Below are 19,152 nucleotides of genomic sequence, written 5' to 3' on the forward strand. Positions count from 1 at the left end.
TGTAAGCATTTAGCTCAATAGTTTTTGACAACAAAGTTTCAAATATGTAGGCTTTATAATATTTATAATGTTCTCTGGGAAGAAACATACTTGAATGGCAAGCAGTTGTTTTTCAAGAAGTTAAAAAGGGGGGTACCTCAGGGTTCTGGTTTGAGTCCGATATTATTTTTGGTATATATAAATGATTTATGTAACTTGAGATTGAATGGAAAAAAAACAGCCACTTAGCAGCATGCACGATTATGAAACAAAGACAAGGTAAAACTCGTAAATAATATGCCTATGTCCCCGATGAGTGAACACTTTCAACCTGGCAATCAGCTTTTGGGGAAAGATGGTCAAACTGAGTGGAACGTTGAAGATATTTTTGCTCCTTCCACTGGTCTGTGTCAAAACGGAACGTTTTGAAAAATTCACCAAGTCTATTTTATTACGCTAAAAGAAAAATACAAGATGACAGCTGCGTTAGCGTTTGGAGACTTCTTCAATGAGCAATTGTTGAAAAATACCTACGCGTGCACAGTGTGCGGGAAATAAATGATTGGATCCCTTTATCGCTCTTATGTATCTCAGAGAAGCTCTTGGAGCAAAATCATCTTATGTTGCTGATTGTGGTCCAAAACAGTGGCGGCCGTCAATTTTCACCGAGACAATTGGTAGAAATAGATTCAGTGAAATTATGAAATATTTGAGGGGTTTGACAAAATTTACTGGAGCAAATAGTCGAATAAATTTTAGTTTCATAAATATAGAATTAATTCATGTAAGTCATGCTACATTCCAGGTCCTAATCTGACGGTAGATTAATAGCTTTTTCCCACAGAGAAGATGTAGGTTTCTTCAATATATGACTAATAAGCTCGACAAATTTCGAATCAAGTTCTAGATGGTTGTTGTTTCTAAATGTGTGCGCAACGGTTTTCTATATCTTGGAAAAAATGAATTACACCCAATGATGTACCTCTACCAGAACACGTTGTAATGAAGAACCATACCATACCTAAAGGAAGGAATATTACAACTGATAGTTTTTATATGACATGAATGTCGCTCTCCACTTGTTAATACAAGATATACAGAAGACTGGATGAAGACTGTATCTTCACAACATCCAGTCTTCTGTATATCTTGATAGTTTTTACATTTGTGTGAAGCTTGCGGAAGAATGAAAAATTGTTGATACTGGTAGTGAGCCGTAAATAAATCCCGACGAGTAATTCCTAATGTGGGTCATGAACTCAAATGCTCAGTTATAAGATACCAAACTCCTAAAAAGAGATTTCAACACAATGACTGTGTATCAGAAAAAACCCAGAGAATGTTCTGAGGTCCTTTCATCCCTCAATTGAAATTTCGACAAAGAAAAAAAAATCCAGAGTCTGTGGAGTTTTATAACTCAACAAAATTCAGGGTAGATACCGTGCTTTCTTCAAGCCGATGCACGTGTTTTTAATATCCTTGATCTGAGCGCAATCAATGCATGGATTTGCTATGAAAAATATTTCTCGAAGGATTGGATTTGGATTTTGAATTTGCTGGCGCAAGGACCAGTTTGGTCAAACTGCGCCAAAAAAATGACTATATAAAAACAAGAAAAATTGTCCCTTTGTCATATCCAAAAATAAGACTGCTCATGATAAAAAGCGATGGGAAACGTAAAACAATGACTTTGATGAACTTAAAAATGCGAGATGCATCGCTATGGTCATTTAAAATGCCATGAAGTGAAAGATGACTATGACCAAAAGCGATCGTAAAATGATGACGATGATGTGAACAAGTAAAAGCATCAGCAATGGACTTTGTAATAACAAATATGATTGTGTAAGGCGACTGTGTCCTATGCGCAACCGGGCAAGCAGAACTTCCTCCTTTCGGTTAGTCCTGCAGCTCGAACGCCAATGGCCAAGTGTGGGCTTGATGGCATGAAGTTTATTATTTATTTGATTGTTCCAGTGCTCCTGCCAGCGACGATGCATCACTTCCCGGAGGATTGATGAGGTGATGCAGTTCATGAAAAATGGCATGAATACATGGATGAGTGTGAAAAGTAAAGGAACACAGGGCTTGCAATGCGCTGAGAGAGTCGCTATAAATGATGCATCGTCGGTGGCGTTTGCGTCGTATATGACGTAGAGCCTGAAGGATTGCGTACAGCTCTGCCGAATAAATAGAGAATGTGTGGGGAAGTTTGAAAGATGTCTCCTCACAGCAGATGTAGGCACAACCGACATGCCCAGGGCTCTTAGAGCCGTCGGTATATATGGGGAAGTACCTGTTGTACCTACCCCTGTGCCTAAAGAATATCTGTCGATATATGACATCTGCTGTGGTGGCTCTAGGGTATAATGATAATGAAAGAGAGACATCTGGCAAAGACTGCTCCCATGGTGCCAGTTGCCAAGCAACTGGGGCCACACGACTGATGTCTAATTGTAGTTCTTTCACAAGTACGAAGGCCGTAAGACGGAACACATGAAGGGCGAGCAGCAAAAAGTCTATGAAATGACATTATGAAGTTGATGGCCTGGTTAAGACTTCATTTTATTATAATATTTCAGAGAAAGCTGTTGGTGTCTTGTTGTAAGAGATGGCTCGTTGCATTCAACATACAGACTCTCCATAGGAGACGTGCGGAGAGCACACTCAGATAGCTCCGAGGTGCTGACCCGTATACAATGGAACCGTAGTCGAGCTTCATACAAGTGAATGAGTGACTTACGGTCTGCTCCCCATGATGTAGACGAGATGATCTTCAAGAGGTTCATCGTCTTCATGCATAACTGTGCAATATGAGGTTTGAAAGTGAGTTTCTTGTCGAATGTGCTGCTGAGGAATTTAGTGTTTTCTACAATAGGTATTAGATTGTTATTGAGAAACAACTGTGGGTCATCGTATAGGTCTCGACGCCGGCAAAAGTGCATAGAAACAGTCTTGTCAGCGGAGAATGAAAAGCTGTTATTATGAGCGGTTTGTAATTGTCTCTCGGCTGACCTCATATTCACTGATTGATATGATATTAACAGATCATCCACGTAAAGTGCGCCAGTGACTGACAACGGGAGTTGGTTCAACACCCCGTTGAGTCTTAAAATAAAAAGTGTAACACTTAAAATGCTACCTTGAGGTACACCTTGTTCTTGAATTTGGGGAGCTGATAATGTGCTTCCGATCCGTACCTGGAAGATGCGGCGAGCGAGAAAGTTCTTAATGAAAATGGGCAAGTTGCCCCGCAAGCCGCTATTATAGAGGTCGGAAAGAATTCCGTGCCTCCAAGTACGGTCGTAGGCATTTTCTATGTCGAAAAATATGGCTCACAAATGCTTGTCTTATTGATGTCTCAAGGCGTAAGAGATTGCATGTTGTGGACCTGAACCGTCTAAAGCCACTTATGAAGGGTGAACAATGAATTGTACCCCTCCGGTGTAAAAGGCCGGAAGGTGTACGATGTACGTTCGGCCGATGATTTAATGGGATGAAACGATGGGGGATAATTCGCATCACTGGAGACAGCGGCGATGGTGTCCGCAATATCCACATCGCTGATGACATTGGTATTTCAAATGGTGATGGGATGAGACTGATAATGGCCATTTATTTTTCGGATCCGGTCCCAAATGACTTTACCACGGGAATAAATTCATCCACTTCATCTAAACTTTTGCAGTTCGCAACACTGGAAACAGCGGCGAAATGTGCGGCGATGGTGTCCGCAATATCCCTCACATCGCTGATGATAGTGCCATTGGTGTTTAAAATAGTGATCGGATGAGACTGATAATGACCATTTATTTTTCGGATCCGGTCCCAAATGATTTTGGATGAAGTTGATGAATTGATTCCCATGGTAAACTTGTGCCAGGACATTTTTCGAAGGAACCTCATTTTAAAATTAGCTTATGTCCTCCCCCCAGATTTTTCTGACGATAAACAGAAATTCAGAAAACGCTACGTAAACAAATTCAAAAACACATTGATGTTGTGCGGAAAGTGTAAAAATCCAGTTTCTGGAAAGCATTGCGAAATGATGATTCAATAGCCAAACCGCTAAGTGATATATGATCACTATATGCTTATTTCTCTGCGAAGTCCGAATATTTGTTTCTTTTCAGTAATGCAACTATTCGTATTATTATATAATATTTAAAATATATATTGTAATATATATGTATATTCAAATCATATATACAGGGTGATTATAAAAAACTATCCCGACATATGGGCCCCTAACTATCATATCATTCACAGAAACTGAATGAAATTTTGGCATAAGGTATTTTGATGTATGCGCTCAAGAATGATATGGAAAACATAAGTGTCACTCTAACAGTTACGGTTACAGTAAGAAAATTTCGAAAATATCAAATGGCAACACCAAGTTTTTTGTATTGGAATGTGATCTCCATTGTGAAAAACCGTAAATAGCGTTCGAACGGCAACTGTAGCATGAAAATCACCGGTGGCAGATAGGCTAAAAGTGAGGACAACCAATAAGGACAGAGAAGCAGCATAAAATAAAGCATTTTATTGTGTTTCACAAATTTTCCACATGACCTTGTGGAGGACTAATCAGGCTGGGATCCGAAGAAACGGACATTAATGCTCTGGTGCACGGCAAAGTCCTTTTTACTTTTTCCTTGTCTAGCTCCGGGGATTTTCGTGCTAGTGCCATTCCAACGCTATTTAGTGTTTTTCAGTATGGAGATCGCATTCCAATACAAAAAACTTGGTGTTGCCATTTGATATTTTATCACTGTTAGAGTGACACTGTTGTTTTCCATATCACTCTTGAGCGCATACCTCAAAATACCTTATGCCAAAATTTCATTCAGTATATGTCGGGATAGTTTTTTTATAATCACCCCGTATACAGTATGTATTATATCAGTTTCCCAACCTTTTGATGTCGCGGATCCCCTGTAGCGTCAGGTCAATTTGGACGCATCCCTCATAAAATTTAATACCTATTTTTTTTTTTAGTTTGCATATCAATATATTGCTATTTCGCCATCACAAAATGTGTCATAGTAAATGAAAATGACCCCGTGGACCTCTTACAAACTACTCATGGATCACCGGGGTTCCGCGGACCACAGTTCGGGAAACACCGTATATCTTCCTATTTTGTTTATTTTTGAGATTTTATGAATTTTTAACTGAGACTGTTCGGTTGTTTGCTAATCAAAATAAAATTATAAAAAAATATATTAAATGTTTGCTTCAAAACCAGTTTTTAAATTTATTCAGCTAGGGGGTAACAAAATTCCCCGCTGAATGTGAAACAGTTCCCGAAAACATTCCATGAGCAATACATAATATAAACATAAGATTTTTTTTCACGGGGTTGGGGCCCCAGAGCCTTGCATGTCCCAAAAACTTCCATATGACAATATTTCAAGGCAAACAACCCTAGTCCTTATGGATTTATTTTCGATTGAAGCAAGTGCCATATTTACAGCTGTATCATGCATTTTACGGTCAAAAAAACCGCTCCGGTAGTTCTAATGTTAATGTACCTATTGCGCCATAGAGAGCCCTATCTATTATGAATGGTGATACTGTACTTTGGCGAGTGGTTTATTAGTATCAGGAGAATGCAAAAAGAAAAATAAGACAATAGGAGCAGGTTCAGTGACAATTGTTTCACTCATGGCTATTTGTTGGCGTTTTGGTGCATTTTGATTTTTCCCCATTTTGGAGATACTTTGTTCGGCCCTTACCGAGCATGCCCACCAAGGAGACGCACACGCGTAACCAATGAAGGTTAGTAACAATGCCAAGTTAGGTAAGAACTATACACCACCGAAACAGGCGAGCAGTTCCATATCCAAGAGCGACCTGAAGCAGCACCAAGAAACCTTACGATGTCCGGCAGGCCTGGCTCCTCTAACTGCTCAGTAGTGTAACCCATTCAGCCACCGGATAAACCTGGGCGACCAGCCGATTGACCCAAACAAGGCTAATCCAAGGCCAAAGCTAGCGCATCTGGCTTATCAGGATCCCCATCTCCAGCCTTACGGGTCTCCACGCACAGCAAACACGCGAGTAGACAGTATCCCAGATGGGGCGTTGCTTCTTGCGTATGCCTTATCTGGGAGGACCCTTCCCACAATGAGGGGTTGTAAACAAAAGACAGGGACACGTACAGGACAAACAGACGCAAGACAAGTACTGTAAGGTCTGTGGAAACATGTAATCTGGGCTATTGAAATGTGAATATGAGCACGAGCACAAATATGCGAAGACAATGACGTGATAGATTCAGCGTTACCCAGGGTGCACCACGAGGAGGCCTATCACATTAATCCTGTTCAAGTGGGTCTCGAGCAACTCCCTATCGTTTCTATTCCCAACTACCCCTCATTAGCTTCATCTGCGAATTTGCTAACACCATCCCAGATACACTAATCGAGTTTATCGATAAAAAGTGAAAAACGTATGGGGAGTTTTTCCAGCATGGCCCAGCCTCTAGGTAATCTGCTTCAAAGCGAGGGCCATGCTTGGTGTTAGTGTTTGTTGTCCTTTGCGTGGGTCGGATTTCGGCCTATGGTTTTGGTGGCTGGCGGAGCTTTTTCTTTTTCCAGCATGGCCCAGTCACAAGGTAGCTTGCTTATATCCTACAAGGGACAGAGCGGGAGCCATGTTTGGTGTTTACATAACTCAAACCCCGTGTGCCAATAATGACAAGCGTAGCTCTTCTCTGCACCCCTTCAACAGAGTCGATATCCCTCTGTTGGTATGGTATCCAAAACCTTACAGCATACTCGAGTCTCGGACGAACTAAGCCTCGTGCCAGTCAAGAGCCCCCCCCCCCCCCCACCGTCAGCAATCATCATGCGATCCTGAGAACACTGCTGTTGGGGAATTACAGATGTTGAATAGTCCTAAGCAAAGAAATAAAAGTTTTTTTGTTCTTCATCCAAGCTAAACAGATTTTTTGTCCCAACCTGCACATGGACATTGTTCTTTTCTGTTGCTACTCACCCATCTATCCCTCCAGAGCAAAAAAAAAACCAGAGAGAAGAAAAAATATCGAATGCCACAGCTTCTCTTCAAAGCCTAGATTTTAAAGGGAAATCGAATAATATCTGGAGAATCAAAAAAATCTGTGGCTTTCACTAAAATTTTGCGATTTTTTCGGGACTTCCGTGACGGTAGACACCCTGCACAGTGGTGGTCGGATGAAGTTGGTTTTCTGTGGTTCCCAACCTCGAGGGGCAAATGCGAGCCTATCTCCCTGTTGAAAGTCTCGCCAGAGAGCAACAGGCCTACAACGGTAAAATCTTCAATCATTACACTTCACTCATGGTTTGAAAAATAGGTGCCAGATGGCAGCACTATAATAAGCATTACAGAAACAAGCTTTACATTAGGTTCACAACACGGACATACAAACATTTACCAATTCGTTAGAAGTTCCGCAAAGAAATATGGCAGAGGTGTGCATGTGTGGTTTAGTAGTCATTTACGATGCGTTCCACTAATAATGTTCATTAAGTAACTGTTACTATGAAATGACATAAAAGGTGATATCTTTATACAAACTATTAAACAGAATTCGTTCTTGTAGTACTATACGCTTATGTTGTCTAAACACTATAAGAGAAACTTATTTGTGGTATCTCTCTCTCTACTGTGTAGTAGTATGCCTATTTATGGATTTTCCCATATACCAAAGATTCTGTGAAACCAAGGGCAAAGCATACATAGCGTAAAAGAAAAATGTTTTCTTTTCTCAGCCCTGCCGAAGTTTGTGTTTTTATAATGCTTCTTGTTCAATGGAAGTTAATTTGAAATTTTTTGGTGCAGCGCTAGAGAATTAAACGACTGCTAAAAATATGTGAAAAAAAAATATTGCTTATAAAATGTCTTGTATAAAATGTTTTATGATGCAATGTATTGACCTGACAGTTAAATTTCTTGCAATACCTAAAATTTTTTAAGAAAAGAAATTGTAAATAATAAACATAATGAAACTAAATGTAACTGTGTGAGGGTTGTTTTGCTCATTACTTAATCAAGGTTTGAAGAGTTCAACTGATTTTGGTTTTAAAAAAGAAATCGGAAATAGTTTTTATTAAAATATTTTTTATGGTTATTGTGATCCTTCCCTATTTCCTGACATCGATTAGCCAATGCATACATTTCATGAATTTGTACATGATGGAATTCAACTATAAACAGGGCCATATCATCCTCCAGTCTCTGAGTCCCCTGAGTGAGATTAAACTGCACTTTAAAAAAAAAAATTGACCTACCTAAATGAAATACAATACAAATTTAATCAATAAGGCAAAAATCAATTAAAATGAATTTTAATGAACACTCTGAACATTTTAGATAAATCTGATGCAAGACTGTTTATTGATATAGCCACCTTTTTGAAGGCTAATGCTGTTTCCTTCGGAGCCTCTATCAGTTCCATCATTGCATCCTCCTTTTTGCGTTGTGGCGTCCTGTAATTTGATGCAACTGAGGCCATTTCCTTTGTTTTGTAGCTACTTCACACATTGTATATTTTTTAATGTGCCAGCCACACACATCAACTCACAATTTCATATTCCTTAAAGAGAAGTGTTACATATTTTCTTATCAGGCTAGATGGCTGCAAACATTTCTTCAGACAGGTGGGAGTCATCAAAATCTTGAAATTCCTCAGCAGAAGCCGAGAGTAAAACCTTAACAGGCTCCTGCTCAACAATCAAAGATCCAGACGTTGTTGTGGATGATCCAGCAACACACTACAAAATAACAAGAAATGCCACTAGTAAATATGAAATTCAAATCTACACAATAACAAAAATATGAAATCATTTCATTACAGACACAGAGCAAGGGAAGTGCTTTACTATGAGTTTGATCCTCTCCCAAAATAAAAGAGAATGACTGATTTTTAGGATTAGCATAGTTAAGTTCTGCCACTTTGATCACAATCCCAAAGAAATTTCTGGTAACGGTCCTGACACGCAGCCCACATGAATAACCTACCCGCAATCAAGTCAACGTCAGAACTGTACAAATTATTCATATTGAAACGGTGAATGCCCTCAAGTTAATTCTTGGCCACTAGGAGAGGTAATTTCCATTTCAAAAGCTTCAATGGGAACTTTCTTTTTCACAGGCAATTTTTTTTTAACCCTGCTTATGTCCATGAAATAGAGGTTTTACTGTTTACTGTGTATACCACTTTTAATGAACCCTATTGCTCATATAAAAAATAATTAAATTAGATTTTTTTTCCTTTGAGATGTTGATAAAAAAATTTAATTTAAGTGGTTAAATACAATATTTCCTTATTTCGTTTTTGCAATTTTTTCAACATCAGCACGAAAAAAAAAAAATTTGATTTTATGAACAAAACATATTTAATAAATTAACTACATATCATAAATTACAAGGTTAAATTCAACAAAGAAGTACTCACCTTTTTTCACTCCTTCCCATCTTTGCTGGGACCATACGGAATGTCATTTAATTTTGTCGCCAGTCTTGTGACCATGTTTTGTTTTTGTCATTACTAGTGACGTACGATGACGGCTTCCCCTCTATTAATGCTTTTCTAAGAAATTGATCATCACTTCATACTGAACGGCGATGGTCTTGGCGCTTTGATTTTACAACCTTTATTTTTCTTATGATTGGAAAAGAAAAAGCACGTGCGACAGTCAGAAAGTAAAACAGAAAGCTGCTGTTGCCACCAGTAGGAAATACAATCGAAATAAAAAAAAACACCAGTTAATACGATTGAATAATCAACATTTGCGTGTACCCAAAATTCCAAAACAAACACGGCTATACGTGTTTCGGAACTATATGAAGTTTCTTTATCAGTAGCAGAAACAAAGAAAAATATTGAAACTCCTTACAGCGGGAGTTACTCACTGTTGTAGACAAGAGTCAAATTCAAAATGAATTAATTTCAATCAAATGAATGGATTCATTTTGAATTTGACTCTTGTCTACAACAGCGAGTAACTCCCGCTATAAGGAGTTCCAATATTTTTCTTTCTTCTTTGTTTCTGCTACTGATGAAGGAACTTCATATAGTTCCGAAACGCGTATAGCAGTGTTCGTTTTGGAATTTTGGGTACAAGCAAACGTCGATTACTCAATCGTATTATCAAACCCAAAAGGTATTTCATTTCTAAAAACACAATTGTTTTGCATTTCTTCAAGGTAGCACTGAATGGTAAGATGAACTACTCTCAAAGAATTTTTACATACTTTTTGTATCACGTGGTCTGAAGGACAATCTTCAACGAATAGAAAATAATTGCGCAAAATTGTCCTTCAGCAAGGGACAAGTTATGAAAAAAAAAGCAGATGGCCTCGCTGAAGACTATTCACTTCAAAAAGAAAAAAAAGACCAAATATAAACAATCCAATTAAAACAGCTCATTCCTCTATGTCTGGAAGCTAATCTTACCTAAACTTCATCCCTCTGCACACAATGGCTTCCAATAAATATAAACGCTGGTTCAAACAAGAACATTGAAGCAGCCCAACAAACATCAGACAATGGCTGCGAATTCTACTTGTTACAAATACCAATATTCCACAAATGGAACATGCATTTTCAAATGCAGGTAGCATGTTCATGTGTACCACCAGTACAGTGCAAAGAAATTTGATTTGAAAAAATTTACTACTAAATATATCAAATCCAGGTAAATACAGATAAAATTTTCAATTCTGCTTCAAAATTTAAATTTTGACGACTTTTAATCAAAATGCAGAAAATGAACAATTTCGAAATTTTGTCGACTAAGTTCATCTTTGAAATATATATATATCATAGAAAACAAGAAATAATTTTTATCGGATATTTTTGTAAATAAAAACTGTCCGATTCATAGAAAATGTGTAGTTAAACAATTAAGACGTAAGTATTGCGAGTAGCTTATACAAACTTTTCCCCCCCCCCCACATCCGAAACCAAAACTGAAGTTCATATTTTTCCCTTAATGAATGTGCTAGTTTATGTGCGTTATGACCAAAAAACATTTTATACACACTAAAAAAACAAACGAAAATTAAAACACACAAATCGTAACATGGAAGCCTTCATTTAATAAAGCGATCCGAACAGTTGCAAAAATATCCAAATTCTAATCTTTTTTTTTTTCCTTTCAGCAATTTTATGTTCAGAGTCGTGATAATACAGGCAGTTTGGATCTTATCTTTTTTCTACAGTCTAAGAATAATTATTATATCAATAGCTTGCGCACTGCGCCGTGTAAAAAGCAGCACTGTCTTTTGGCAAATATGAGGATTCAAAGAAATGGAAAAGTATATTCACGATACACATTTTTCAATATGATCACCATCTTTTGTCACACATTCCAAAGACACTTCGATTTCTATGTACATACATCATCCCATAAAATGGAAAACGATACCAAAATATGTCATTACAATGCATATTCTAAAATACCTTATTTTTCTTTGGCTTAACAAATAAGCATCATGTTTCCCCGTGATACATTCCGAAACATTAGGAGAGAAAAAGAAATCACATTACCTGATGGTTATGCACAATCCAGTTCCCTGTATACAGAACTCTATCGTCAACACACTTCGATGGTGCAAATACTGTTTGCATCAGTTTCCAAACAGATTCTTTTCAGCAAGTCAATATAGATTTCAAACGGTGACAAGATCAATCTGTTCGATGAATTCTAAATACACTTTACTGATAAGGTACAAGAAACCTAAACTGATCCAGAACATAATGCAATATATAGTGTATTTGATTCAACATGTGATTATTTTACGCTCTAGAAACAAATACATTGAAATGTCTAGATACTTTTTTATTCTCCTAAAGACAACATCTCTAAGAAATAAACAAGTCGAACTCTCTAAAGTCGAAGAGGAAGTAATGAAATTAATCAGTTTAGTGAAATATTTTCACCATACCATAAGAGGTAAATAAAGGAAGTGAATCATGGCACGATGATAGCTGAGTAAACGAACGAGTGCATGTATAGCAGCCATGATTGAACTTAATCTCTTAATTCCATTCCTCCCACCCTCGAGGCAAGTTCTGCATTGCCCTTGAGAAAATATAAATTCCATGTCAGTCTTTCCATGCAGAATAGAGAAATCACATCTACATACTGTTCATAAAACATGAGCGTTTTCTTTTGTGGATGCTATCAGTGATTGATAATCTTGGGTATATGAAAACTCTTAAAAGCAGTTTTATATATTCTTCCTGAGGACATATTTAATCGGAGGAAACAATTTAAAAAACTTCAAAATACAACACTGCTGACAAAAAAACTGTTTACCGCACGACTGTTAATGGAATATAATGATTATACAGGAATTTCGGCAACCAAGGTCATGCCCCTGATAAACGATTGCCAATAAACGCTACACAAACAAAGTTATGTCTTTGCCAGTTGCTTAAATGCGGTCACCAAGACTTTTTTACAGCTGTTCTCTGTGGGTTTTTTCCCCAACGATGACGGCAGTCATTGACGTCACGACAATGTGAAAGCACGCGTAAAATCTAATTTTTTGCCAAAATCTGGAGAGTTGGCAGGTATGGTTGAGAGCACAACCATATCTGAAATATGGGAAAACCATATACGAATTACGAATAATTTGTTGTCCCATAAAATATATATTTTACTGGATGGTAGGGTACCCGTATGACGAAAAAAAAATGGTCATTCCATATGTCCATCCATTTTATCTGTTGATGGGACAATCATGAAAAAAAAAAAGAAAATTGTATTAGAAAAAAAGGAAAGTGTTTATTCTATTGATTGATGGAATGAAAAAGTAAAGAAAATATTGATGTCTCATGAAGAAAACTGGAAGTATGTTCATTCTCTGTAACCCTTCTTCCCCTCAATAGATCATCCTTGTGTGCCACAGCAGTATCAGAAACATATCTCTGATACGAAGTAAAAATTCAATCATGGCTGCCAAACGTAACTACATATACATCCAAAAAAAAATAGGTTTTAGTTTTTTTTCAAATTGTCCAGCACGAGAGATATTCCGAGCAAACATATACATACACACACAAACCAAAATATCTGAGTAATTTTCAAACTACACACTAGGATCATTTCTGAGGAAAATAAGGCAAAAAAGGTACATGGATGTGCAATTTAAAATAAAAGAAACGTATACACTACGAAACACATACAGACAAAAATATTCAAAAAGGAAAATACACATAAAAGCATGACGATAAAAAATAGGCATCAAACATTACACTAAAAATCTAAAGCTTTGCATATAGGAATACTTTTGTCGATAAAGAATAATTCATTTTTCATTATATATATAAATCTATTTGTAAAAATATATTTATAGTGAATATTGCACAAGGTGTTCTAATAGTGTTTTGGATTAGAGTATGATTAAGCTACCAAAACTACTGATTCTCTTACTAGAATTGGGGAAATTTGCAATCTTTAAATACTCTGATTAAATAACAGTAACAATACTGTCGATTTACTGAGTGAGAATGATAGTTTTCTCTTACTGGAACTTCTAAAAAATTTGGAAATAAATACTGACTGAATAAAATGAAATTGATTTCTGAATGGATCAGGAAAAACAGACCGTATCAAGAAAAATAAAATGTCCATAATAAAATATCCATAGAAGATTGCTGTTAGTATTTGTCTTTTTCCCCCTCTAAAACTGTAAAGTTACTACCCGACCCACTACAGAGATCGACGTAGGTATACTTCTCACTACCTCATACATGAAAATACATTGTTAGATATTTTTACCTTTAGAAAACCATGATGTGTTAGCTCTCCCAAATTCACAGTCGCCAATCATCACCAAACAAAGGCTAAATGACCAGTCATCACGATACTTAAATCAAATCATGTTAGGAGAAAAAGAAATCTCTATCGAACTCAAAAAATTGGAGACACAATTAGACATGGTCATACCATATAACAAGTCATCTTGCAGATTCGACTGTCATAAGGCCGAACTGACGCTAGCTGTCTGATGAATTTTGTCTTTTCCTTGCCAAAATGAAATATTCATGATTTAATGCAATGATTTGTGACACTTCTTTTTTTGTCCAAAAAAAAAAAAGATTTTTACAAGTAATGACTAAGTCACAAAAAAAGTTCCTGAAGTAATGATTTTTGCAATCATGGGCAATATAAGAATTTTTCGGGACTATGCAAGATGAGGTAGAAATCCAGGAGACTTGGCAGCTATGCAAAGAGTACCACTGGAGAATTCAAGCACCATACCATATGATAGGTTATCCAGAATGCGGGAAGCCAGTGTCTAGGGCCGAGACTCCCCCAGTGCATAGTGAGATTGTTTTCTCTGTATATAACTGATAAAATTAGGCTGAGGACGTCCAGAAGTTCGATTCCGTGGCCAAATTTACTGAGAGCTTGGTATATTTCTTTTACAGGGGAAATAGTTCAAACAATAAATTTCCTTTTCCTGATTTTTCAGCGACTTAGAATTATTCCTATCCATGTTGGTAGAAATACGGACACAAATTTCGGAAATTGATCTTAAGATTCCACTAAAAGATGATCACACACACTTCGCTAATAACAGTTTTTGAAGTCACGTCACCATGACGAATCCATGAATGAAGTCACCTTGAATCAGCCAAGTCCTTAGACTACATTCAAATTCCTCTCAGAGTTTTTCCAGCTGCCACAAAACCCCTTTCACAAATTGCAGATTAGTTACAAGATCAAAACTTCAGATTTTAGCTATCGAGAAAACAAACATAGCAAGTTCTAAATTCATCCATGAGTTTGAAAGCATCAGGTATTACCATTAGTCATTCACTTTAGTTCTGCCTGATAAGAGCTCACAGAAACCACCTCAGTGACGAAAGTTAAAGATTCTGACATTACATCATAGGGTTCCAATTACAATCTCCGTGATTATAAATAGTTTACAAGAGGTTTCAAGTCTAAAAAAAATTATCTTTTGTGAAAAATTATCTTTTTTTATTATCCGGTTTAGAACACCATGAACAAATTCATTATTAGGATCAGGAAAACCGGAATATATTTATATATATACATAAAAAAAAAGAAAATAAACCACCGGCTAAATGGAAATCATGATCTACTAATCTTCGCAACTGATGTGATGGCTCTTCTGATAATAAAGCTTCGCGAGTTATAACGATAAAAACAGAAATAAAAATAAAAATGCTAACCTATAATTCAAGCGGGAATAGTTCTGACAATTCACAGAGAACAGAAAAAAAAATGTTAAAAAAATAATGGCTTAAAAAAATAAAGTGCTCGTCCATATTTAGCAGAATGAAGAGAGAAAGAAATAGTGTTAAAAAAAACCACGATAAAGCGATTTGCGAGGATTCACCCCACACACATGATGTGAAGCAAAATAAAAGGAAAATTTCTTTAATCTCTTCGTCTTCTTTCCTAAAAGAGCTTGGCTCGTTTTTTCAGATCATTGCGACGCCATTCGGGGAGTCTGTAGAACTCTAGGCGAGTCATGTGGAACAGCATCTGGAATTCTTCATTTGATAGATGGCGCTGGAAGGAAGAAAGAAAATATAAAAAGGTGGTTAGGGCTAAAACATTCATTGATACTACTCTATAGTAAGCAGTTTCCTATACAGAAGGGCTACTGCATATAGATGGATTTGTTATCTGCTCTGACGCCAATGCAAAGCGTGTGTACCAACATTTTAAGTCACAAAAGTAGTTATCATTACCCATGGTTTTGGGTGTTAAAAAAGGTGTTGGAGTAATATAATTTTCCCATTCTTACTATATGTATATTCATGTTTTTCCTCCGATAGGCTCAATGTTTCTCTCACATAGGGTCTTTGGTTTTCTTTCTCTCATGTTGACCACTAACATGTATGTTCATTTTTTCTCTCTAGTAAATGTTGTTCATATGCCTGAACACATTTAGTTTTCTCTTTTCCACCTCAGTCTTTTTCCTTCCACATTCTGCCCATCCACAAAATACAAATACAACGCCACAACAGGCAGGGCCGTCATTTCAACTTTTTTCCAGGGGGGCACAGCACATGTACTCAATGTATGTATGTGTGTGTGTATATATACACACACACACCATTTTTAGTGTATTTTCAAAAGCCAGGGAGGCAACGGGCCCCGCCCCCCTAAATGACGGGCCTGACAACAGGCAAAGTGCCCAATGAAATAGCTGAGAAAAAGATGCCCATAATAAAAAAGAAGGGAGATAGGAACAGATTATCAACAGATATAGCAGCTCTACCTGCACATGCATGTGTTTAAATCAATAGATGGCGACAGCTCAGGTTATCAGCAAAATTTGCTTAATTTCACTGACCAAAACTCCAGAAGAAATACAACTCAAAATTTTAAACTACAAAATTTCGGATGTAAGTTTTTTTTCAAGTTCCTTGACCATTTTTGATTTCTTTGACTTTCTAGGTTACTGGGAACCAGGGTACAGCGATTTAAATCAGTTTGATTTAAATAATGATTAAAATCACGAGATTTTTTTAAAAAATCATTGATTTAAAATGGTCAATTTGGAAATTCCAAACTGAATTCTGTGAATTTTCTGCAACTTTTGTCACTTAACATTTTTCCCTTTTACATGATCAACAGCATATTCTTCACTTGTAATGATGAATTTAGAATTTACTTTCACACTTGCAGGAAGTCTAACACACATACACACACTGTACATACAGATCAGTGTTTAAATAACCTGGATAAAATTTATCTTCCACCCAATGACACTTGAGGATTGTCTTGTGACCCTTGGAGGGATGGGATTGCTGTCGACTCTTTTCGGAGCAGTTTTGGAGCAGTACGCAGAATCATTACCTTTGTGAAAAAATGAACCGAGATAATCAGATTATTAAATTTTGAAGATTTTAACCAGTTATAGGGTTCCAGCGTCTAAAATTAGTTTTATATGTTTGATAAAACTTGCATCCACTTGTAGGGACGTAAAAATTAGTCATAATCCCCGCTGGGCAGAAAAAGTAAAAGTTTACAGATCAAACAAATAAGCATATATAAAAAAAACCATGTCATTTTGTTGACTGTTTTCCTCCAATTTCTCAAGAACACTACACATTTTTTCTTTTGGTGTTTTCAGACAAACTTGCCCACTTTTGATATCTACAAAGTTTTTTCTCTTTATCCCCATCATTTTCTCTGCAGTGTTCTTCTGCTTTTAGTCTTTGATTCTCATTTGGTCCTGGAACTTTCTTATCAAAAGTTTTTTGATGCTGAAGTCTGTCTTGGTACTTCTGATGCGAACTGTGAACAGCTTTCAGAAGATTGGCATTGACATCAATATCTTTAGCATTTTGAGAATGCTGTGCATAAGATTTTATTTGCCCAATGCCATTGATACTTTCAAACGAAAGATTTGATTTATGTTGCAGGGAATATTTGTTTACACTAAAGCCCCTCTCGCAGTCTGCATTTCCATGTGGGCAAGACATAATAAGACTTTAACGAGCACAAGCAAAATTTTGAACTTTGCACTTCCATCCGTTTTTCAGATCAAATATAGATTCCCAATACTTATATAGGTGAGTTCTGAAAGGTTAGATATCTTCACACTGCAAAGAAATCCATTCATCCAAGAGAACAGGGGTATCTGAAGGGCAAACAACTTGCGGTAGCTTTGAAAAAATATACTTGATACATGATAATGAAGTTTTCCAGTCAGAAAAGGGGATGCAAACACTTCATTTTTTCCTGCAGGGTGTTCTCAAAAGGTAAAACTTTGAACAATTGCTTGACGATCTAGCACCAGTGCAAGTAATCTAGCATCTAATAGAAATTTTTTCCAGGGGTGGGAAGTGACTAAGTCCATTTCGGAGCAGCCTTGGAGCAGCAAAATTCAGGATTCTCAGCAGTTTTGGAGCAGCAAATTCAGGATTCGGAGCAGTTTTGGAGCAGCAAATTCAGGATTTGGAGCAATTTTGGAGCAGCAAAATATGGGATTCGGAGCAGATATTTATAAATTGGAGCAGTGAAATTAACAAGAATATTTTTGTTTACCCTCAACCCTTTTCAAAATAAAGCTGCACTGTCTTTTGTTATCAAACATCTTTTCATCAGCTTGATTTTTGTTTTTGGTGTTTTAGGCTTTTGACACCTTGTTTGAAAGAGCGGCTGTCATAAAATTTTTTGCACCCGTCTATTTAAGATGATTTTTGCTTACTGAGGGCACTATTTGCTGCCTTGAACAGCAGCACTTCAAATGAGCTAAAAAAATTTTATAAGTTTTTAATTTTTTTATACTTGGAAAAAAATTGTTGCAAAATGGGAGAGAATTTCGGAAGAATCAACTCTATGTTTGCCGATTCTGCACTCGTTATCTGGCGAGATTGGCGATCTGACACTCGTTATTTGGCGAGATTGGAGATCTGACACTCGTTATTCGGCAACATTGCCGATATTCGGCAAAGTTTCTAAACTAACATTCGTAATTCGGCGGACTTGCGCTTTTTACTTCCGGAATGAAAATTTTTTTCACGAAACATCGGGATTTAGCACAATGACAATCCACTACAGTAATTTCTGCTGCTCCCAGTGACGACATTTTTTTTAAGCGGAAACACTCAAATTTGCACTTTAAAGCTGAAAAGGCATTGCAAACCATCTTCCGTTCCATGATCACGGACAATATCAGGGTTTCGCGATGGAAAGCCCGATCAGGGGCCGATAGTTTAAGTATAGTGGAATAAAACACGCTCTTCTCGTAAAGAAACATTTCGTGGCTAGCTGGAACAAAAATTTTTTGGCATCCTTTCCGATATTCCGGGCATACTGAAACGAAATTCGCTATTTGGCGCAGAAAAATGTGAAAATACACTATTGGAGCAGGATGGCGCAAGATATTAGTTTTGGCGCAGTGAGGCGCAGAGTTCCCACCCCTGTTTTTCTTGAGACCATTCCCCAGCTCAGCAAGATTTCATCACCAACAACCAAATTTTTCCTCCAGTTCTCACTGCTTTCTTGAGAACATCAAGCTACATTCTAGAGCTCAGCAATTCTAACATTCTGAATATGTTCAGATGTCAGGAAACGTCGTCACAATTTTTCTAACAAGAGCTCCTAGCTCCACATACAAAATATGTATGAGGGGCTCCTTTTTTTAAAATATCAGAAAGCCATTGAAAAGTTCTGATGC

At 37.1% G+C, this 19,152-nt stretch overlaps 1 protein-coding gene across 3 annotated transcripts in view; it reads right to left on the reverse strand.

The window, feature by feature from the left end:
* Positions 1 to 15,032: 15,032 nt before the first annotated feature.
* Positions 15,033 to 19,152, reverse strand: part of LOC149067961 (actin-binding LIM protein 1-like) — a 32,133-nt gene continuing 28,013 nt past the window's right edge. For 2 of the 3 annotated variants that reach the window (XM_089252290.1, XM_089252292.1), the window contains one exon: positions 15,033 to 15,527. In XM_089252290.1, coding sequence (XP_089108416.1) covers positions 15,414 to 15,527 — 114 coding nt within the window. In that variant the 3' untranslated portion in view covers positions 15,033 to 15,413. The remainder of the gene's footprint in view (positions 15,528 to 19,152) is intronic. The other variant, XM_089252291.1, reaches the window with a different exon arrangement.

This window comes from Pholcus phalangioides, unplaced genomic scaffold (genome assembly GCF_987345545.1).
Source record: "Pholcus phalangioides strain wild (caught in Gottingen) unplaced genomic scaffold, Ppha-v1.0 ptg000028l_1, whole genome shotgun sequence".
In the NCBI taxonomy this organism is placed as follows: domain Eukaryota; kingdom Metazoa; phylum Arthropoda; class Arachnida; order Araneae; family Pholcidae; genus Pholcus; species Pholcus phalangioides.